General features: G+C 41.2%; 1 protein-coding gene across 4 annotated transcripts in view; it reads right to left on the bottom strand.

Moving 5' to 3' along the window:
• Nucleotides 1-9,117: 9,117 nt before the first annotated feature.
• PPP3CC (protein phosphatase 3 catalytic subunit gamma) overlaps nucleotides 9,118-24,444 on the bottom strand; it is a 75,991-nt gene continuing 60,664 nt past the window's right edge. Inside the window, exons 11-15 of one of the 4 annotated variants that reach the window (XM_084884451.1) lie at nucleotides 18,950-18,976; nucleotides 17,982-18,063; nucleotides 17,291-17,388; nucleotides 11,297-11,326; nucleotides 9,118-9,965 (exon numbers count right to left, since the gene is read on the bottom strand). In XM_084884451.1, coding sequence (XP_084740577.1) covers nucleotides 9,757-9,965; nucleotides 11,297-11,326; nucleotides 17,291-17,388; nucleotides 17,982-18,063; nucleotides 18,950-18,976 — 446 coding nt within the window. In that variant the 3' untranslated portion in view covers nucleotides 9,118-9,756. The remainder of the gene's footprint in view (nucleotides 9,966-11,296; nucleotides 11,327-17,290; nucleotides 17,389-17,981; nucleotides 18,064-18,949; nucleotides 18,977-24,444) is intronic. The other 3 variants (XM_084884453.1, XM_084884452.1, XM_084884454.1) reach the window with 3 other exon arrangements.

Raw genomic sequence — 24,444 nt, 5'->3', positions numbered from 1 at the left:
TGTTGTCAACAACAGAGCGGACTCAGATTCCTTTCATCCTAATGCGTTATCTCTGGACTCCCTTATCGTCTCACCGCCCGCCCTCCGGGTCACTCTTCCCCCCACCCCTCCCTCACCCCCAACCTGGCACTACCTTTTGTCAGGGGGCCACTCTGCCTTCTCGGAGCCACCTGAGCCATAGTAAACACAGTTATGTAACTGCTCTGTTTTCCTGGCCATCTGATCCTGACAGCAGCAGGCCCCACCCCCAACCTCTCCTTCTGAGGATTACCCCCAAGACACCCTAGGCCACAGAGGTCTGTCCGTGTCCATCACCCTCAGGGCCAGGAGGCGACCAATGGACGTGGCTCTTCCCAAGTGGGGCGGGGGAGGAGGGGGGCTGTCAGGTGTACAGGAATGCGGGTCACTGTGAAAACCAACCTCTGTCACCGGGAGGGTGAATGGGAATAGCACTGAACCAGGATGTTATTGTAAGTGAGCGGGGTGAGCAGAGAATTGAGTTTTATTTCTCAAGTGGGGAAAAAGGAAGCAAGGGATCCCAGGAGACATAAACCTGAACTCTCCCTTCTTGAGGGGTGTCCTTATCGAGCACAGAGAGCCTGGCGTTCCAATGGCACGCTCATGTCTAGCCTGAGCTGGCACCCCGGCACTGGGCCCCAGCCCCCCCATGCTAGACAGCGGAGGCGTGTGGCTATGCCTTCTCTTCCCCTCCGCAGGGACGGACTCCGACACCCTCTTCAGTGAGGCTCCACGCGGGTTTTTATTTGTGACCTCACAAACGTGCTCTCTTCCTGCCAGGAGAACTGAACCAGCGGACCAGAATGATTAACACAGAAAGCACGGGTACCTTTCAAGGAGCATGGACCTCTCTAGAGAGGAAGACCACAGAGTGAGGAGTGGAAACCAAGTCACTGAGACACGACAGTAACAAATCCCGGCCATGCTGCATCCTCTGGGCTCCACCCCTTTCTCCTGGGTCCCCTCCTGCTCCCAGCTCCTGCCAACACCAAGTTCTCCCGCTGGCCCTCGTCCAAGCCAAAGCTCCCTGGGAACAGACCCCACTGAAGAGGAACACGAGAGACCCACTGCGAGGCTTGGCAGACCCTCTTAAGCCGGCACCGGCATGACCCGGGCCATCTGGAACCCCAGGTTTGGGGTCTAGTCCCCGGAAGGAAAGGAGTGAAAAAACACCCACTCCAGGTCAAGTGCGGGCAGCGCGGGCAGCAGAGTGAGAGAACATATCCCCAGGGGGATAGAGACTAAGGCTTCCAGGCCTGCCTCGCACAGACCTCCTTTCCACAGCACACACGGTGTAACCGGGACTGACTCAGGCTTCTCGGCCGCAGTCACCTCTCATCCCCAAGGCTGTGAAAGAACGTGGCCTTTTGTCCAAGCATCTAGTCTATCTCCAAGGAAGCCTCTGCACTGCCATCCACCGCCGCTGACGCCCCCCTCCGTTCACAGATGAGCACACAGCACGAGGCGCAGGCGTGTGTGTGTGTGTGTGTGTGTGTGTGTGTGTGTGTGGGTGTTTGCCTTGGAGAACTGAGCTGGAGGAATGAACCTCTTTTAGTTCTCACGAAAGTAAGCGCAAGTGGCTGACAGCTCTTTAGAAAGCAGAGTTTAAAAGGCAAGGATAAATAAGCGATGACCTCAGAGGGAAACCCAGCCAAGTTGACTCAGCCACAAAGGGCACACAGACCAGGAGCTGGGAAACTAGGTCTGCATCAGCCGCCTCTCCCAGCCCGGCCACGCTCAGATAAGGAGGATGAGAGGGCTGCCTTGTTGGCCCGTGGACATCGTGAGGCTGGGCTCTGGCCTCCGAACAAAGAGTCACCTTGTCTTCCCGCCTCCTTGAGTTCCGTGATGACCCTTCTCCTCAACTGCAGCAACGCTGTTATAAAGACGGCCTCGTTTGCCATTCAGTTATTAATCTGCTGCCTCAACTTTAAAGACTTTTTCTAAAACCTGAGAGTCCTGATGCAAGAACAAGGCCATGTGCCCTAGCCGGTTTGGCTCAGTGGATAGAGCGTCGGCCTGCCAACTGAAAGGTCCCAGGTTCAATTCCGGTCAAGGACACATGCCCGGGTTGTGGGCTTGATCCCTGGTGGGGGACTTGCAGGAGGCAGCCGATCCATGATTCTCTCTCATCATGGACGTTTCTCTCTCTCTCTCCCTCTTCCTTCATCTCTGAAATCAATAATATATATATATATATATATATATATATATATATATATATATGTGTGTGTGTGTGTGTGTGTGTGTGTGTGTGTATATATATATATATATATATATATATATATATATATATATATATATATAAAACAAGACCATGCAATTATATAGAGCAGACAAAAAAGAGGGATGAGTGTCCAGGGGGAGGTAAATGTGAACTTGCACACTAGTTCATTTCCAGACTTAAAAAAATTCTTTCTCACAACCCTGGAAATAAGGGTAAATATGGCCTCATTTGATGGAATGTTCAGCTGAAGTATAAGGACACTGCTAAGCCAGGACGCTATTTATTGGGAAAGATCCCAAAATGCATACTTGGCTTCTTCGACATTAGAAATCTGGGCTCGTTCTGCACGGCGGCCCCTGATGTCACTGTATTTCCTTACAGCGAACTTGCCTCACTCAGGCCTGGCAGGCCCCGGGTTCAGACTTCCCACCTTTACTGCATAACCGATAGAATGCCCTCCTGGGCACGCTGTCTACTCCGAGGGCCCGGGCGCTTTTTCTATCCCTGCCCCCGCTGCTCAGTGGAGGTTCCTTTTCCTTGTGAATCTGCCCATTTCTAATTGTCAGAGGAATCAGGAGGCTGGCCTGACACTGCCTTTCCTTAGCAGTCCAACTCACCTCCACATTCAACTCTTCCCTGGCTCCTGCAACTTCTCCTAAGAGAGAATTCATCCATGTCTATTAGGACCACAGGCAGAGCTACTAAACCACCATCATAATTACTGATATGTCTTTTTCAAGGGTTCGGTTTTCTGGGACGTCTTTCTTCTGTGTCTTTAAGGAGCAGCCTGTCCTGGAGAAGCCACATGAAGAGCTGGGACTTGAATGTGAGTTAGCTGCAGGCAGGGTGCCAGGAAGGAGGTTGGGTAAGGGAGTGGGTCCTGAGCGGGAGAAGCAGAAACACCGCTGCAGCCACCGAGCTGGTCTAAAATGAGCGGTGCAAGAGGCAAAGGAAGCCGTCTTTCTTTGCGAGGGGATTCCTTTCCTCGAGAGCGGAATTAATGCTTGGCATTGCCAGAGACCAGACCAGACATCAAAGTCAGATTTTCTACTCTTGCGGAATTACCGAATGGTCAGTGCCCCCACCAGGAAATAAAGACACAGGGAGCCAACAGAGTGATCATTTAATTTTAAGAGTGCTTTTTTTTTTTTTAAAGATGACTTCCAATTTACAGTAAGAAAGTTTTAACAAATGTTCTTGCTCACAAAAACAGTTAATAAACGATTTCTGCCAATAAATAACATTTCCACCATTTTCTTAACATAACGGAAAAGCAAGTCATCTCTAAACAAGGAAATAACCCATCATCCAGAAAAGCCTTTAGAAAAGGCACACCACCAGTTAACCGCATACAGCTGACCACCTCGTTAGGAACCAAAACCTGATCTTTCCTTGGAAAATTCCTGCTGACATTTTATCAGGAAAAACAGAGATTGGTCACAGCGCACCGAGAAAAGAGAAGTGAGAGCTCACAGAAGCATCTTCCAAAAGATGCATCTTCATTGCCCCAAATCGAGATCTATGGTAGACCTCCTCCCTATTACATGCACTGCACTTGAACATCAAAAAAAAAAAAAAAGTTATCTGGAAACAGCTAGTTAAGGGAGGGGAGGGAGTCTGGGCACGGACTTACGGGAAGGCAGTGTGCATGGCCCTCCTTCAGAGCTGCCTGGAGGGACGGTCGACGGCCATGTCCTCACTTCTTGATCTTAAGCCACCTAGGCTTGTCATGAGGATGTAAAAGAGAAGATGCATAACCCTATCGCAGACAAAGGTGTTATTTAGCAAGGTTGCTGGGGCGTGAGGCCAAGGCCTCCTGGGAGGGAATATACTCTCCAGGATCATCTTCGCCTTTGTGACTGCATAGATGAAGGCAGCAAACCCTGACCCCATTCACTTCGGCTGACTAGACAGAGGCAGGTCAGGCTCCCTCTCTCACACTCTGTCAAAAGCACAAAGCCCTACTGTTCACACAGTTCTCTGCTCGACTCAAGATAAGAGTAACAACCTTGTTTTTTGACCACACAGCGTTCTTCCTCTACACACATCTGCTCTTTCTATGGCTTTCCTACAAGCGCCTGATCACAGCAGTGCTGAAGAGGGACTATGCAGTACAGCCTTCCGACTGTCCTATGAGTAATCCAGACCCTCCTCCAGCTAGTGTTGGGGCTCCCCAGGCTGCCCTTTACCCCCTCTTTTAGCAGATTGCAGGAAAGACGTGGACCAAGTGCTAGTACAGGGGTATCCATCATTATAATCACAAAAAATGTAGAAAACGACAGCCTCATTCCCACAACGGGGGGATTCGTCCTCCCTCTGAAATTATATTTTCTGCCTGGGTAGGGAACACTGAATAATGCTTAGAAAAGAAGTGGGTTCCATGGTTACTATAACAACTATGATGATATGGGGGGATTCTAGAATATCCTCAACAAGTCTTTATGGGTTTGGCAATAAGCTTCAGCACCAACACTGAAGGGGAAAGATCTGATAATTAGCACATGGAAAAACTCTAAATCAGTCAATCTGGGGCAAGCTCTTCCTAAAAACCATTTGAATTGACTGGTTGCCCAGATTGCTCAGGATGAACTTAATTCTCAAGACCGAGAGAATTCTATTTATAGAAAAGGCACAGTAAAAAAAAAAAAAAAATTCTGGCTATTGTCTACAATGTTGGCATAAAACAGGAGGGCAGAGGAAACCATTCTCAGCCACCGTCACTCTGCGAGGCCGGGGACTCTCGTGATGTCAGAGCAGGAAGCCCCGCTGTACCTCGCACATGCGTGGTCCGAGATATTTTAAAAGTGTTTTTATTGATTTTTGGAGAGAGAGAGGAAAAGATAGAAATATCAGTGATGAGACAGAAACATCAGTTCCCTGCCTACCACATGTCTCCGACTGGGGATCGAGCCAGCAACCTGGGCATGTGCCCTGACCAGGAATGGAACTGGTGACCTCTTGGTGCATGGGACAAGGCTCAATCCATAGGGCCTCACTACAATTTTTCTTATAGAGAGCAGCTGCCTCAAACTTTGAAAGGCCCCAAAGTTATCCAATTTGAAGAAATCCTACCCTTGTCATTAAATAATATAATTCTATGACAAAATAATGAGGAATTTTCCTTATTTTTAAAAAAATATATTTTATTGATTTTCCACAAAGAGGAAGGGAGAGGGATAGAGAGCTAGAAATGTCGATGAGAGAGAAACATCCACCAGCTGCCTCCTGTACACCCCCTAACGGGGATGTGCCTGCAATCAATGTACATGCCCTTGACCGGAATCGAACCTGGAACCTTTCAGTCCGCAGATCGACGCTCTATCCACTGAGCCAAACCGGTTTCGGCTCCTTTAGTTATTTTGAACTTATGTCCAAGTTATCAATATAAGAAACTGTAGGAACAAAAAGGCAGTGAAAATATAGGTAAAATGACATGAAATTTATTTATATTCCTGAGAGTCTGATGTTCTGTCCTTAGGCAAGGAGCCACGTCAAGCCCACCAGAGTGTGATGAGCAATTTTTACTTCACTGATTAATATCTAGTCACAAAAGGCCACGGAATCAATAGTGTCTGTATCCATAACTAGTGTGACCTTGTCGTTTTAAAGAAAGCTGAGGCTGCTTTTGTTTTAGCATTCTATCTCACACACACACACACACACACACACACACACACACGGCTTATACATTTGTGTGTTTTTTTCAAATATTCAGAGCAAAGAGATTTAAAAAGAATGTATGTTTTGAACTGATATTAGATGAATAGTTTTTTTTTTAATCCTCACCCAGATATTTTCTCCATTAATTTTTAGAGAGTAGAAGGGAGGGAGAGGGGGAGATAGAGAAATACTGATTGGTTGCCTCTCACATGTGCCCAGGCTGGGGCTGGGGATTGAACCTATAACACTGGTATGTGACATGTCTTTGATCGGAAATCAAACCCATGACTCTTCAGTGCTTGAGCCGACTTTCTAATCACTGAACCACAGCAGCCAGGGCACGTTTTTAAAATATCTATTTTAAAAAATAGTCATCTGATCAATTTGAAATTTCACATGACGTGGATGTAGATGAAATTGGGAAACTGGTCCTTAGGAAGTGTCCTGTCTAAAATGGAATTTCACTGATGTTTACAAAGAAGCCCTAGTTTCCCCCCCTAATAAAAGAAGTTGAAGAAAATAAGGTCCCTGTAGACCTTAAAGTGAAGGAGAACAAGAATGAAGTATTTTTTAGTTTCTTTTGAGCATGCAGAGGAGAGACTGAGTAGAAGAGGCTTTGAAAACAGCAGTCCTCAGACCTCTGACCACAGTTAGAATGTTCGTTGACATGTTGGAGATAGTGGTTGGTTCTAAGGCAAATTCAGGGCAGACAATCAGCCATCTTGGGAGTGGCTGTTTAGATTAAAACTAGTAGCCCTGCACGGAACACCTGCCTCGTCAGCAGGGCGACGAAGCAAGCATTGCACCAGGCTGCTCACCCTGCCCGCTCTCAGCAGCCGCCCCCCCATCCCCCTTCCAGGGACTGGTGAACTCTAGCAGGGCTGAGAGGACTGGGCGCCGCCATCTTGTGACTATGGGTGCCGCCATCTTTGTGACAGAACGATGGTTAATTTGCATATTACCCTTTTACTAGATAGGATGTCTAAAAATATGCTAATACCCTCCAATGAAGTATGGAATGAAGAATGAGTACTGTGATTACAATATATTCTTTTTTTAAAAAAATTATTTATTGATTTGAGAAAGACAGAAACATCAAATTATTGTTCCACCCATTTATGCATTCATTGGTTGATTCTTGTATGTACCCTGACCAGGAATGGAACTGGTGACCTCTTGGTGCATGGGACAAGACTCAATCCATACTGGTTGGGCTATACAGTTTTTCTGGGGATCGAATCCACAGCCCTGGCCTATTGGGACGATGCTCTAACCAACTGAGCCCCCTGCCTCCCAGAGCTTCAATACATTCTTAAGGTTCATGCCTTCTAACCTGTCTTCAGTCAGAGGTGCCAGCCTATGAAGGTACACTAAGTGACAGTGTCACTTTAAGAAGCTATCTGTGCCTTACAGACTTCACACACAGCTTTTTAAATTATTGAAACACACACCCCAGCTTTGCACAGAATATCAGAAATACCTTTTCCTTTAGAACCCAACAGGATTTTCAGACCTAACTTCCTTCAAGAGCTGTTGTTGTTGTATTTTAAACTCCATTTTCTTGAATGATGACTTCTCACCTCTCTACTGTGGTGGATCCTTCAACAGCACAAAGAGCACCTGTAAGGTACATCCTTTGGCCATGCCTCTGTCAAGGAAACTTGCTTGATCGTACTGCTTCTTTTTGAGAAGATAATAAAGACAGTCCTAAATAATCATCCTTTTTACTAGCACAATATCATTTCTTACTTATATGGATGTATAATAACTATTCCACTACTTGCCTGTGATTGAAGCCCATGGAGTGATTTCTACCTGTGGGTTGTGTATGTAAAATCACCACCTCAGTGAAAAGGCGAAAGGGATAAGGGACCCCCATCTATCAAATGTGTCACGTGGATGGACTTCCACTTTAGGTGAGACTTCCACAACAGCGGTCTTTTCTGTACTGGGACTGAGAGAAGAAGAGTCTGAGGACACCCAGGTGATGAATTCCATTTGTTAAGGAAATGGCAATCAATAAAGATTGTTTCTCTGTTCTTGCACAGTTTTTACTGCTACCCAGTAGGAGATCTTTCATCTCTGTCCCCAATATCCTTCTTATCTTTTCTTTTTAAGTACATTTTTTCAATCTTCCCCAGAGGACATGCCTTTCTTTTAATTGATTTCAGAGAGAGAGGAAGAGGGAGAAGAGAAACATCAATCGGTTCCCCTCCACCCCCCCCTGCCCCCCCCCCCGTTGGACATGAACCTGAAACCTAGGTGTGTCCTGACAGGAAACAACTTGTGACCTTTCAGTGTATGGGATGATGCTCCAACCATTGAGCCACACTAGCTGGGGATCCTTCCTATTTGTTTAAGTAGACTAATTCATGCCATCAAATGACAATCCCTTCAATGCTCTGATCTTTGTCAAAAACAGACTGGGAACTGTTAGCAAAAGATATAGAAAACAGAGATATTTCTAATGAAATTTTGTTTTTTTTTGGATAAAGTTTCTGTTTTCCTTGAAGTTCCCAACATAAGGTATCACTGCCTGAGATATGTGCTCTTGTGCTGGGTGCCTATACCCATGTGACAGGAAGGAACTCCATGAATATGCACTTTGGTGTAGTGTTGCCCAGATATGCACCCTTGCTGCAAAGCTGTCCAATGAGTATGATGACATAGCACCTGTCACCAGGTAAAACCAAAAACGGGAGCCCAAGAACCCCCGAGGTTTTCTTCCCTAGTTGGTTGTGACTTGAGAAATCAAGGGAAGATTATTCAAACATTATATCTGAACACTTGTCTTCATATTTACAACATGCTGACAGACAGTTCAACCTGATGAGTGTTGAAAGATAAACACCCTGTAATTGATACAGAAGATACGAAATTCCTCACTCATCCAATGCCCTTTAGCAGGACTTCCGATTCATAAGGGATCATTCTACCCTAGTCTGTTTTCATTATCTCAGTTGATTAAAAAAATGCTGATACAGAAAAAAGGACGATGGGAGAATAGATGCTGTAATCGCTGATGCAATACAGAGAAGGAAGGGCAGGAGTGCTTATACTGAAGGTTGTACAGAGGATATTTATAAAATATTTAGACATGTAGCTTCCTTTGTAGACAGAGTAAATCACCTGGGGTCCAAAAACGAAAGCCAAAGAATCTGGCAACATTTAAGAAACCTTCAACGTTTTAAGGGAAGTTTAAACCAGCCATGCCCAGAGCTACATGAAATTTTAATTAATTCCAAGAAAACCCTTCATTACCTTTTATTCTGCCTTACCAGAACATAGTACAAGGAATTGAGAGTCCAGAAGAAAATGGGTTATGGAAAACATTCCCCTTGGCTCTTAAAATCACTAGGTTTGGGTTATTCACTTACAAATTCTACTATAATCAAGTTTTCCATAAGAAGAGAAGTTTAAGCCACTGAAATCTAAGAGATCTTCTTCAGTGGCACCATGTAGAAAGGAAAAAAACCTTCTTGTGTTTGAAAAATTACTCGTCTGCAATGAAAGACATTACATTCTGAAGAACAAGAGGAAGTCTGGCTGGTTCAAGCCAGAAACCCAGGGTGTGGAGGTTTCCAAGGCCCTTTTATTAGGAGAAGGCGCCCCGGATAGTACAAAACCTCACACATGTATCAGTCAGTCAGATCATTTCCTAAAAATTAAGAAGAAAAGGGAAAACAAAACAGATGCACTGCTTATATTTATGTTAGACATAAGTTAGAAGAATTTATAAAATGGTCACCTTTCTTACAGAATAAATGCAGAGAGTATATTATGAATGCACCTCCAGATTTAAGTTGCTTTGTTTTGTTTTCCAATAATAAATAAATAAATACAATCTGCTTTTAAGTTTTGGGTCCACCTTTGTCATAGGAGGGCTCTGAGGTATTGCTGGCTTTTTTCCCCTTCTCGCTCCTGTTCGAAGCAACGGATTGTCTGGTTCCCAAAGTCGCGTGGCTATCTTTTCGAGGTGGCATCCGCTCATTAATTAGGTCCAGACCTCGGGCTTCTTCAAAACTCCGGATCCTGTGCTGACGCGATAACCCTTTGATGGCTACAGAAAAACAGGAAAGGGAGGAGCTCAATTAGACAGCAAAGCGACAAGCTTCAAGTTTCTTAGCACACAGCAGCCTCCTAGAGAAAAACACAGAAGAGTGGCCATGGAGCACATGGCTGGTGAGGATAATAGGCACTATTTGATTTGAATTAGCTTTGACTTGAAGCTACCAATTCTTTTATTTTAAAAAAATATATTTTAGTGATTATTTATTTATTTATTTATTTACAGAGAGGAAGGGAGAGGGATAGAGAGTTAGAAACATTGATGAGAAAGAGAAACATTGATCAGCTGCCTCCTGCACTCTCCCCACTGGGGATGTGCCCACAACCAAGGTACATGCCCTTGACCGGAATCAAACCTGGGACCCTTGAATTCGCAGGCTGACGCTCTATCCACTGAGCCAAACCAGTTAGGGCGAAGCTACCAATTCTTAAGGCCCCCAGGGCAGCTGAACTGTGAAAGTAATTTTCATAGGAACTCAACACAATTAGTCATAGCAGAAGTATACCTGACAAAAAGGAAACAAGTACCTCCTCAGTCCCAGTACATTTGGGAAAGAGTTTCTTATGCACCAGAAACGTGCTCAATGGGAGAGAAAGGAAACGCTAGGATAACAGAACAGGTTCCTTTAGCACAAACATCACACTGACCACAGAAAAAAAGTAAAAGAACCAGTCTTTTTGTTTATAAAGACAGCTTTTTATCTTGCACAATCAGGAGCTGAACATAAGTGAAAAGCCATCTAAACAATAGCTTCTAGATATTTTCTTTGATTGAACTTTTGCACTGTCAAGGAAACCATTCCCATTTTGAATCACCTTACCTAATAAAACAAATTTATAAAACAATATGAATTACAATAGTTTTCATCCACAGATTTGCAGATTATTAGTTACTTCAAGTTTGCTTTCATAGAAACAAAGATAATTTAGCTTGACTGCCTTAAGGCAACCTCAAAAATTAACCAAATTAACTTCCTGTCTACTCTTGCCTCTGCTCTTGATATCATTGGATAAAGAGGTTGATCTGTTTGAATCTCTAGTAATCTCTTATACTGTATATGGAAGAGCTAGAGAATTAACTCACTTGATCCCACTTGACCAGATGCTTATGCTTCAGCCATTGTATTCAAACAGCCCAGAAAGGACTTTAGCTGTGGAGAGGGTCATTTGTAACACTTTGTGAGCATGCCTAGAAATACTTATTCCTTTTCTCACGGTTACAGTTCTGGTGATGCAATAATAAAAGATTTCAAATGTAGACAAAACTTTTAAAAACCAACAGACAGACACATGATCACATCTATCACAGGAATATGGCCATACCTTCCTGGGCCTCTACCGCTTCTACTGTGGCTGTAAGAGGCAGGAGCAGTGGCATGCAAAAATGAAGACAGAAAACAAGTGAGTAAACCAGCAGCAATGCTGCCAGCAGACATCCTAGGGTCCCACCTTTTAGCCTATTCCCACCCATAATAAAAGTCAACTAGTTGGAGAAGCAAAAGGATTATTGTGGAAAACTAAATTGGGGGCAGGGAAAATGTGATGTAAGGAGAGTTTCTAACATTTTAGGTAACATGAGAACCTTTTAGCTAATGGCATCTACAACTAAGCCCATTGGGTCAGTCAAGCTGACTACAGAAACCAAGAGTTATGTTGCTTTCCTGACTTTTTCCCCCTGCTTTTTACTTTTTTGTTTATTTACTTTTTTGTTGTTAATTCTCACCTGAGGATACTTTGCCACTGACTTTTAGAAAGAGTGGAAGGGAGGGAGAGAGGCAGAGAAACATTCACGTGAGAGACACATGATTGGTTGTCTCTTGCACTTGCTCTGACCAGGACATGGAATTGAGCCTGCAACTGAAGTATGTGTCCTTGACTGGAATCAAACCCAGGACCTTTCAGTCCAAACTGGCTAGGGTGTTTTCCTGATTTTAAGTAGCCAGATGCTATTCACATAGAGTCAAATAATTTAGCATTGCAACCATTCTTGGGTTTGTAATAGCTCAGATGGTATTAAATGAGCTGCTGCTGGGTCCTATTTTAAAAAGCACTAAATTACTACTTATTGTTCTCAAGCAACTTATGTGGAGTCCAATTGTCATTTTAAATTACTTAACCACACCAACAACAAAAGGCCTTTGAATAATATACTGGCATTTGGAAGGAGAGAAAAATGGATTATAAGTGAAGGGTTATTTCTTGTTCAGGTGTGGAGTATTAAGGTGGCAATGGCATAAAACCATTCAATTCTGGATACAATTCATATATCATCTTGGATTGGAGATATAACAGAGGCTGATATTTCCAACAGTGTGACTTCCATTCTCTGTGTGAGAGAGCAGCTCAATTACTAAGAAGGCCCTCTACTCCCTCAGTGAGAGAAAAGGATACCATTAGTAACAATAGGTAAACTTCATTGCATCTTCTGTTAAGACAGTAAAAGCCCTAAAATATGAAAAGGTTATAGGTTTTAGTAACAAGAACGACCCAATTAGGAGAACCCTGTCAGTTCCTCCAATCCCAACTTTTAAAAGAAGGCAGGGAAGAATAATGACCAGTAACAGCTTGCCCTGCCTTAGGCTTTATACATCCACAAGACAGGAGAAATGGGAGAATGGAAAGTTAACTTCCTAACGCAATGTGAAAATGGAAACTTGGAATCAACTTATCAAGTACTTACATTTGTCAACCATATGTAGACATGTGCTAAAGCAAAGTCACACCCTCTAATCTCCTCAAATAGAACAAATAAACTTTCTCAAGAAGACCATAGTGCCTTTAAACAGTATATCGAGCCCAAGTGTGAGGAAGAGAGAGAACAAAGCATTGCCTGAAATTGTATACCAAGTGTTGGCCTAATTAGAGTTTAAAAGCTATTTGGCAAAATATGTACTAGTATTACATTGTTTAGAGCCCTCCTAGAATTGCTTTTGCATTGAGTATTAAGATCTCGGCCTGGCTGTAGCTGGTGTGGCTCAGTGGATAGAGCATTAGCCTGCAGACTAAAAGGTCCCAGGTTTGATTCTGGTCAAGGGCACATACTCAGGTCTTGGGCTGGATTCCCAGTAAGGAGTGTGCAGGAGGCAGCTGATCAATGATTCTCTCTCATCATTAATGTTTCTATCTCTCTCTCCCTCTTCCTTCCTCTCCGAAGTCAATAAAATATTTATTTTAAAAAAGATATCAGCCTGTATTGAAGGGTATTTTAAGAAAGAGTCATATAAAACTGAGAAACGGACCTTTTTTCTTCATTGAAGTAGAATTTATACTATATAATAAAACCCTAATATGCAAATTGACCAAACAATGGAACAACAGTTCACTATGATGCACTGACCACCAGGGGGCAGACACTCAACGCAGCAGCTGCCCCCTGGTGGTCAGTGCACCAGAAGCTGGGCTCACAGCTGGCGAGCCCAGCAGCAGTGGTAAGAGCCTCTTCCACCTCCACAGCAGCTCTAAGGAAGTCCGACTGCCGGCTTGGAACCACTCTCCTTGCAGAGAGCGGGCCTAAGCCATCAGTTGGACATCCCTCAAGGGCTCCCAGACTGCAAGAGGGCGCAGGCCAGGCTGGGAGACGCCACCTCTGAGTGCACAAATTTCATGCACTGGGCCTCTAGTATACCATAAAATTGACTTGTTTAAAGTGTGCAGTTCAATGATTTTAATAGAGTTGTGCAATCATCACTATAACCTATGTTTTTTTTATCTTATTGTCTTTGTGAATCTTTAAAAAAAAAAATATATATATATAAATATATATAAATATATAAATATATAAATATATAAATATATAAATATAAATATATATATATATATATATATATATATATATATATATATATATATATATATTTTGCCGAAACTGGTTTGGCTCAGTGGATAGAGCGTTGGCCTGCGGACTGAAAGGTCCCGAGTTCGATTCCGGTCAAGGGCATGTACCTTGGTTGCGGGCACATCCCCAGTAGGGGGTGTGCAAGAGGCAGGTGGTCGATGTTTCTCTCTCATCGACCTTTCTAACTCTATCCCTCTCAATTCCTCTCTATGTAAAATCAATAAAATATATTAAAAAAATAAAATAAAATCTACCTCTTAAAAAAAATAAAAATATATATATTTTATTGATTTTTTTTACAGTGAGGAAGGGAAAGAGTGAGAAACATCAATCAGCTGCCTTCTGCACACACCCTACTAGGGATGTGCCCACAGCCAAGGTATATCCCCTTGACCGGAATCAAACCCGGGACCCCTCAGTCCGCAGGCTGACGCTCTAACCACTGAGCCAAACTGGTTTCGGCTGTCTTTGTGAATCTTATTCATTTACTGGCTTTCCTCTTCATTTTGGCTACTAACAAGCTTAGATCACATCTGTGGCTGCCTAGTGGCTTGTTTGTTTTGTGCTCCAATTTCCAAGTATATTTATTTTATTTCACTTGTATACTGTAATTTACTCCAGTCCCTCTTGGAACAAGGTGGGACCTAAATGAGTATATGCTATAAGGTCATATGGGCTATTGTTGATTGAAAGCTCTCCAAGTAAAGTTATATGAAAAAAAAGGTCTTATTCAGCTAATGCTCCAGAGTTTGCCAATGAACCTGTGGAACTGAGACTTCCTTTAAGTGGCAGATGACAAAGAAAAGAGAAAAACTTAAGCAGAAACAATTCAATGCAACAAAAGGAGGTGGTGGGGAGGAACAGGACAAAAAGGCAATGAAACTCTAGTTTGATTTGTTAAAGCTTCAACTCTACTTTTCATGCCCAGAATTAGTCATCCAATAACATGATCTCATGTTTCTTCCCATTGCTTGACCAGATCTATGTTAATCTGCCAAACGTGAATCTTTTTATTCCATAAAGCCCTCTCCTTAGAAGTCAATGCCCATGTAATTTTTATTTTTTTAATTTTATTTTTTAAAATATATTTTATTGATTTTTTACAGAGAGGAAGGGAGAGAACTAGAGAGCTAGAAACGTTGATGAGAGAGAAACATCGACCAGCTGCCTCCTGCACACCCCCTACCGGGGATGTGCCCGCAACCAAAGTACATGTTCCTGACGGGAATCGAACCTGGGACCTTTCAGTCCACAGACCGACGCTCTACCACTAAGCCAAACCGGTTTCGGCTCATGTAATTTTTAGAAGGGACGCTCTGGTTGGAGAGGTGACTGTGGCACTGGAGTAGGATATGACTTGTAGGCAATTACCACCCAGAGAGTGATATTTAACATTCCTACTACTCCAGAAGTCCCTCTGGGCCAATATTCTCCCTCTAAAGGAAATGCCCTTCTGACTTCTATTATCACTGATTAGTATGCCTGGTCCTGAATATCATATAAATCAGACAGTTGGTGTCTTTTTGGGTCTAGTTTTTTCAGTTCACCATAATGTCTGTGAGATTTAACAATGTTTGGCATGTATTTGTAATGCTATTTTTTATTTATTGCTATTTTTATGCCCATTGTATACATATGACACATTTATCTATTCTACTATTTATTGATTGACACGTGGATTGTTTCCCATTTGGGGCTATTACAATAAAGCTAACGTGGGCATTCTAATGCACAACCTTTGGTGGATATATGCACTGATTTCTCTTTGATAAATACAAACTGCTGGGTTATGAGGTGGACATGTTTTGCTTTACTGCCCCGTAAACAGTTTTCCAGAGTGGTTGAACAAGCTGGCCAGTAATGTATCTAATTTCTAGTTTTCCACAAACTTACCAACACTTGGTATCGTCAGTTGTTGTTGTTTTATGTTCACAAATTTGCGTATCATTCTTGTGCAGGGGCATGCTAATTTTCTCTGTTTCAATTTTAGTTTATGTGCTGCCAAAGCGAGCACTTGTCAGACTTTTTCATTTTGATACACTCTTCTGTGATGTGCCAGTTAAACTCTTTGGACCATTTTATTTTATATATTTTTAAAAATATATTTTATTGATTTTTTTACAGAGAGAAAGAGAGAGGGATAGAGAACTAGAAACATCGATGAGAGAGGAACATCAATCAGCTGCCTCTTGCACACCCTCTACTGGGAATGTGCCTGCAACCCAGGTACATGCCCTTGACCGGAATCGAACCTGGGACCTTTAGGTCTGCAGGCTGACACTCTATCCACTGAGCCAAACCAGTTTCGGCTCTTTGGACCATTTTAAAAACATTGATTGCATTTTTCTTATTGAGTTATAGTTATGTACTATATTCTGAATATAAGTCCTTTGTCAGACTATCGCAAAAATGTCCCAATGTATGTTTTGCCTTTTCCCTTTCTTAATCATGCACTTTTTGTGAATAGAAATTCTTTTTTTAAAAAAAAAATATATATTTTATTGATTTTTTACAGAGAGAAAGGGAGAGAGATAGAGAGTTAGAAACATCAATGAGAGAGAAATATCATTACTGGGGATGTGCCCACAACCAAGGTACATGCCCTTGACTGGTATCGAACCTGGGACCTTTCAGTTCACAGGCTGACGCTCTATCCACTGAGTCAAACCGGTTTCGGCTAGAAATTCTTAGTTATAATAAAATTTAATTATTTTTTCTTTTAAGGTTAGTACTTTTTCCGTTCTATTTAAGGGCTCTTTATCTGCCTCAATGCCTATTCTCCATTCTTTCTTTTAGAGTAATTTTACTGATTTTACCTTTTACATCTAAGTTGTAATTAATTTTGAATTGATTTTTTCTATATGAAGAGAAGGGTCAAGATGAATTTCCCCCCAGTAGAACATCCAGTTGCTCCAATAACATTTATTGAAAGAAGTCCCAATTAAAAAAAAAATTTATTTTTTAACTATAGTTGACATTTAATCATATATTAGTTTCAGGTGTACAAAATAGTGATTCTACATTTATATACTTTATGAAGTGATCACCATGGTAAGTCTAGTAACCATCTGTCACCATACATAGTTATTACAATATTATTGATTATATTCCGTGTGTTGTACATTGCATCCCCGTGACCTATTTATTTTAGAATTAAAAATTTGCACCTTTCTCCCCCTTCACCTTTGTGCCCCTCTTTTCCCCCTTCCCTCTGATAACCATCAGTTTGTTCTCTGCATTTATGAGTCTGTTTGTTTAGTTCGTTAATTTTTTAAAATATTCCACACATAAATGAAATTATATGGTGTTTGTCTTTCTCAGTCTGACTTATTTCACTTAGCATAATACCCTCCAGCTTCACCCATGTTGTCACAAATGGCAAGATTTCATATTTTTACTGAGGGAACCTCAATTTTTCATTTTAACTGACTGCTAGGTCACAGGAGCACCCCTTCCTTGGAAGGAGCATTCCTCATACTCACCTGTCTCAATAGTCTGCTTTCCCCCTGAGAGAACACCCACAGGGAGTGTTCCTGTAGGAGTCAGGCCCTTGAGAGTCAGCACACTCTCACTTTCTTCCCTGCCAAGGAAGAGCAAAGCCCTGGTTAATGCCAGGTGTCCACACTCAGCAATTCAAAGGTACTTAGAGGAAGTTAGATGTACAGGGAGGGAGAACAGGTTCTCCTTCTCCCTTCCCCTTCCCTGAACCAAAGAAAGGGATGTTTTCTCCAAATATTCCAATTTTAAAGAATCTGCCAGGTCTTGCTTTTCAATTAAGGACACTCCATAACCAGCTGCTATTCTAATGCTTCCCTTATATTATCTCATTTAACTCTTAATAACCATATAAAGCAGGTTTTGTTTTTACTCACTTTTTTATAGACAAGAAAAATGAGGCGTAAGATCACACAGCTAAGAAGAGGTAGAGCCAGGATGTATTCATAAGTAACCTGGCTCCAGAATCCACACTAAACCACTACATTTGAGTTCATTCCAAGTGAATGTTTACCAGAACATTGCTAGCCATCCTAACATATAGATCTGATTCTAATCTGCACTTGACTTTACAGTTCTAATACCAAATTCTAATTCTAAAACTTCTGTTCTGAAACCAGCTTCTAATGTACTCTCAGAATGCTTCTATTCCCACCCTTTCACGACAGACATCCTCACCGAAGAACTGAGAAGACTCGTGCCATCTTCCCAATGGCTCTGATTTTATTCTTGATGATCTCCTTTCGAACTGCAGTGATGCCTTTGAAAATACAAAGAATTCGTGAATTAAAGGAGTGTGTGAACATATTAAGTTTAAAAAATACAGGATGAAGCATTTTCTAAGTTAAAAGAAACTGTCATTAAAAAAAAAAAAAATCAAGGCTCAAGTTTGTTTAAATAAAAATCCCAGGAAGTTCTGAGGAGCAAGAAGAAAAAAATAACCACAAGAGAAAAAGAGGAAGTAAAAAATGAAGGGGGCCACATGGGCACATCTATGAGAGGTAGGAACTTGTTTGCGGTTCTGAAATGTAGAACACAGAGAAGAGTGTACACACACATATAAACAAGACAGTTGCTACAGCAAAGATCTCTTTTGAGAATGCTGTGGCCACCTTAGGACGCAGGGTTTGGCCTGCGAATGGCAAGTGATGATTTGAGCACGTAAACACAGCACTCGGGCGCTCTCCAGAACTTAGTGAGGGCTAATTTCACTCTATAATTGTCACTTACAAACTGGCGAGAATTTCCTACCATTGACAACTGCGCAGTAAAATCATGATGACAGGTTGAGGTTTTTCATAAACAACATCACAAAAGTTAATGCATGATTTAATGGCCTTTTCTGGTCTAAGATTCAGAAAACAGCTCACACATAAGAAAACAAGGTCCAGCATGCACCATGTGACAACCCTCAACAGTCAGAAAAAGAAATGTGGCCGCCCCTTCCTCATGGGCTCTTCCCCCTCAAAAAAAATATCCCCCAGCTCTCAACATCCTGCAGGTCCACAGAAAACATACACATCAAAACAGAAAGGGAGAATGAAGACCCTGTCTGAAGGAGTTCAACTACATCTAAAAAAGTCTAATAGACTTTTTAGTGGGACAGACAGTGAATATTAAACTCTTAACACATTTTAGTATGATACCTTTCTGATAGCTTGAAATGTAGTGATCTTCAGGGAGAAGAGACACCAAGAAACAAGGAGATGAAGATAGGAATATGGGAAGAGCATTTAATTTTACATGGAAGAGAGAAAAAAATCAAAGTGAAATGCAATGGGAGAAGCAGGCTGTTATCTTTATCAGCTCAGAAAAGAAACCCCCGGCATCCTGACAGAATGTTCAATTATGGATTTCTTGTCAGTCATCTTCCACTTCTCAAAAGTTCATGGTTTTACATTAATTCAAAACATCTATTATTATCCAACATGTTTTATCCCCAGAGATCATGAAAATAAAATTAGACCAAAAAAAAAAAAAGATTTTTTTATAGACCAAATGACAATGAAAACAAGAAACAAAAACAAAGGACAGAACAAACAGCTTATAAACCTCTTAATAAGAGAATTACATTTTTTTAATGGATTCAATATATTCCCATATCTTTCCAGAGATATTACAGTTTTTCCTTTTTTAAGTTTTATATTTTCTTCAGAATCTCAAGTTCATTCAAGTTGCTTTTTGCCGTTGTCTTTAGAGACCTTCCTGAGCATCTGGCAATCCTTCGTGTTTGCTCATGATTAAGACTGAGGGACTCAAGAGCTTTCAGAGTTGGTGGGTGGACTGTTGACTTGGAGCTTTAGATAGAGTGATCAGATTGGGCCTATTTTAGAGAATTCTCTCTCCCAGTATTGAGTGTGCTTGCATACAGTCAGTTCTTTCAATCCTTTGGTAAGATACTGATCCCTCAATTGCATGGTATCTCCCTCCAGAAACTGTCTGGTTTACCTTTTAGAGATTAGCCTCCAGACTTGGAGAAGAGGCAGTTGCTCACTAACAACCAGGACTTGAACTGCCTTTCCAAAAGCTTTCATCCGTCTCCTTATTCAGGCTCAGTACCCATCTCCCTTCTCCCACCCAACCCACAATCCCCAATTCTCTCAACTGATGCTACCAATTTCTTTGCTTTTTGAGGATTCTGTGCTGCAGCTCAGCATTTCCCATTAGTAAGTTCAACATGAGCTTTCATGAATCAGCAAAGTCAATTAATAATAATTCATTTTCTAGCTTCAGAAAGTGCTATAAAAATATTTGGGTTTGTAGGTTTATAAGTTTCTTAACTTTAAAAAAAAAAAGTCCTCAACGAGAGAGAGGAGAGAGGGAGAGAGGGAGAGAGGGACAGAGGGAGAGGGGGAGAGGGAAATAGGGGGGGAGAGGGTGAGAGGGTGAGAGGGGGAGAGGGGGAGAGGGTGAGAGGGGGAGAGGGGGAGAGGGGGAGAGGGAGAGGGAGAGGGAGAGAGAGGGGAGAGAGAGGGAGAGGGAGAGGGAGAGGGAGAGGGAGAGGGAGAGGGAGAGAGAGAGAGAGAGAGAGAGAGAGAGAGGGAGAGAGAGAGATCTGTTAGCTGTCTTCTATATATGCCCTGACTGGGAATTGAACCAGCAGCAAACTTTCGGTGTACAGGACGATGCTCAAGCAACTGAGACACTCTAACCAGGTACTTTCTTAACCTTTCTTATTGTGAAGCATGATAAACATACAGAAAAGTACACAATCATGTAACCCAGTGATTTATTAAAAAGCAAATGGCCATATAATTACCACTCAGGTCAATAAATAGAACCTTGCCAGCACCCTAGATGTTCCCTTTGAGTCCTTCCTAATAATTATAGTCTCTGTCTTCTCCCCAAAAGTCATTCTCTTGAATTTTACTGAAATCATCTTACTTTTATGTATAGTTTTACCATGTAAGCATGCATACATAAGCACCCGTTTTCGTTAACTTTATGTAATTGGAACAATCAAATATGCATTTCTGTCCAGCTTCTTTTGTTCAACATAGAAAGATTCACCTGTGTTTTTCCTGTTGCTGTAGTTCAATGTCATTACTGTATATAATTCCACTACATAAATATGGCCCAACTTATTTCTCCTTTAAAAAAAAATATATGTATGTTATTGATTTTTTACAGAGAGGAAGGGAGAGGGATAAAGAGTTAAAAACATGGATCAGCTGCCTCCTGCAACACCCCCTGCTACTGGGGATGAGCCTGTAACTAAGGTACATGCCCTTGACCAGAATCGAATCTGGGACCCTTCAATCCACAGGCAAAAACTCTATCCACTGAGCCAAACCACTTAGGGCTTATTTTTCCTTTTTACTGTCAGTGGTCATTTGGCTTATTCTAATCTTTGGCTCTTCTGAATTAGGCTTCTGTGACTATTCCTATGTACTTCTCTTCACTGCATGTATTTGTGTTAAGTATATTTCTAGAATGAAAATGTTCAGTTATAGAGTACATGTATGTTCAACTTTGGATAACAGTTTGGCATTATCTACTAAAGTGGATGTACCAATTTAAACTTCAGGGTCTGACATTCCTGCTACTTCACAACCTGGCCAACATTTGGTGTTATTCATCTTTAATTTTAGAGACAATCTGGTAGATATCTAAAATCATCCATTGTTTTAATTTGCATTTTCACAATTACCAATGTAGTTGAATATCTTTTCATATTTTTCTGGACATTTGAATATCCTCTTTTGTGAAGTGCTTGTTCAAATCTCATCTTACTGATTTCTATATAGTTCAGTATATATTTTGGCAAGTCCTTTCTTGGTTGCATTGCAAATATCCTCTCCCAATATTTTTTCAAAAATTACTTTTATTGATTTCAGAGACAGGAAGTGAGAGGGAGAGAGAGATGAAAACATCAATGATGAGAGAAAATCACTGATCAGCTAACTCCTACACTTTCCCCCTACCCCCACCCCGGGGATCAAATCCAAAACCTGGGCATGTTCCCTGACCGGAATCGAACCATGACTTCCTGATTCATAGGTAGATGCTCAACCACTGAGCTACCCCGCCTGGGCTCCTCTCCCACTCTTAACAGTATTTTTTGATAAACACAAGTCTTTACTTTTAACATAGTCCCAAGTTATTAATAGTTCCTGTATGGTTAGTGTTTTTTGCATACTGTTTAAGAAATTTTCCTCTAATCCAAAATCATAAAGATATTCTATAATATAAATACTAGAAAATTGCCGAGACCAGTTTGGCTCAGTGGATAGAACGTCGGCCTGTGGACTGAAGGGTCCCGGGTTCGATTCCGGTCAAGGGCATGTACCTTGGTTGCGGGCACATCCCCAGTAGGGGGTGTGCAAGAGGCAGTTGGTCCATGTTTCTCTCTCATCGATGTTTCTAACTCTCTATCCCTCTCTCTTCTCTCTGTAAAAAATTAATAAAATATATTTAAAAAAAAGAAAATTTATTGTTTTGCCTTTCATATTGAATGTATTGATCCATCTGGAATTTACTTTTGTGCCTGTAATATGACAGGGGTCAGGTTTAGTTTTTATTCAAATAAACATCCTCAAACAATCTATGAAAAATATTATCATTTCCCTACTACTCCGCAGTGCCACGTCTGATATAAATCAAGTGTCCATATATGTGTGAATCTATTTCTGGATTCTCAAGTCTGTTTTAGTGCTTATCTGTCCTTGCACTAATAATTCCAATTACTCTAGCTTTATAGTAAACCTTCAAGTCATAAAGAACAAATTCTCTTACCTTATCCTTCTTCAATATTTAAGCTATTTCCATAAGAACTTTAGAATCTAACCTTAGCATTTCCACAATGAAATTTAGAATAAAATTGTTAATATTTGACTATGAATCCACATATCAATTTGGGAATAATTTATATCTTTCCAATACTGAATCATCTAATAATCTATGAATATAGTATTTCTTATTTATATAGATCTCTTTCAATTTCTTTAACAATATCTTGTATTTGTTGCTTAGGTATCACATAGCATTTGTTAAATTTATTATAAATAGCATATTAAAAATTTTTCAATCTGTTCACTGATGATAAATAGGAATACAAATGATTTTACTGATTTTTGTCCAGCAGCTTTACTACCTGCACTTATTGATTCTAATAATCTACAGACTCTCTTAATTCTCTGTACACAATCATATCAATAATGAGTTTTATTTCTTCCTTTCCAATCTTTATATCTTGTATTTCTTTTTCTTGCCTTACTGTATTAGATACGACTTCTAGTATGATATGGCATAGAAGTATTGACAGCTGGACCCTTTGTCTGATTCCAAACACTAAGGAAAGCTTTCAACACTTCACCATATGATGTTTGTTACAGTTTTTGTTTGCTTTTTGTTTTAATATATTTTTATTGTTTTCAGAGAGGAAGGAAGAGGGAGGGAGGGAGAGAGAGAGAGAGAGAGAGAGAAAAATAAATGAAGAGAATCATTGAACAGCTGTATCCTGCAGACCCCTCACCAGGAATTGAGCCCATAACTTGGGCATGTGCTCTGACCAGGAATTGACCATGACCTCCTAGTTCATAGGTTGATGCTCAACCACTGAGCCATGCTGACCAGGCTGTTAGAGGTTTTTATTAATATATTAGAGGCGTGGTGCATAGATTGGTGCACTAGTGGGGTCTTGGGATAATTTCTTGTTAAGATTTGTGTTCTTTCTTTCTTAAATATTTGGTAAATGTGTTGAAGTTTTCTGCACTTGGCAGTTTCTTTTTTTTTTTTTTTAATTTTATTTTATTTATTTATTTATTTTTTTTACTTCTTTTTTTTTAATAAGTTTTTATTTTTCATATTATTACAAATGTTCCTTCCTCCCCCCCCCCACCATTGCTCTCCTCCACCAGGTTCCCACCCCACCCTCTGCCCTTTCCCCTCTCCCCATTGTCCTCATCCATAGGTGCACAGTTTATGTTCAGTCTCTTCCCACGCCCCCCTCTCCCCTTTTCCCCAAGAATCGTCAGTTCACTCCCCTTCCATACCTCTGATTCTATTATATTCAACAGTTAATATTGTTCATCAGATTTTTTTAATTTCCTTGGTTTTTAGATTCACTTGTTGATAATTACGTATTTGTTGTTCATAATTTTTATCTTTGTTTACTTTCTCTTCTGAAAGAACCCCCTTCAGCAATTCATATAATTCTGGTTTGGTGGTGATGAACTCCTTTAGCTTTTTTTTATTAGTGAAGCTCTTTATCTGGCCTTCGATTCTGAGTGATAGCTTTGCTGGGTAGCTTATTTTTGGCTGTAGGTTCTTGCTATTCATCACCTTGAATATTTCTTGCCATTCCCTTCTGGCCTGCATGGTTTCTGTTGAGAAGTCAGCTGACAATCGTATAGGTGCTCCTTTATAAGTTACTACCTTCTTTGCTCTTGCTTCTTTTAGTATTCTCTCTTTATCTTTTGCTCTTGGAATTTTAATAATGATGTGTCTCGGTGTGGTCCTCTTTGGATTCCTTTTGTTTGGAGTTCTGTGCGCTTCCTGGACTTGTAAGTCAAATTCTTTCACCAGGTGGGGGAAGTTTTCTGTCACTATTTCTTTCAGTATGTTTTCGATATCTTGCTCTCTCTCATCTTCTGGAACCCCCATAATTCTGATGTTGGTTCGCTTGAAGTTGTCCCAGAGG

This window comes from Pipistrellus hanaki (genome assembly GCF_964339955.1).
Source record: "Pipistrellus hanaki genome assembly, chromosome: 5".
NCBI classification, from domain to species: domain Eukaryota; kingdom Metazoa; phylum Chordata; class Mammalia; order Chiroptera; family Vespertilionidae; genus Pipistrellus; species Pipistrellus hanaki.
The sequence above is the reverse complement of the archived record's forward strand: the minus strand, read 5'-3'. Positions and strand labels throughout refer to the sequence as shown.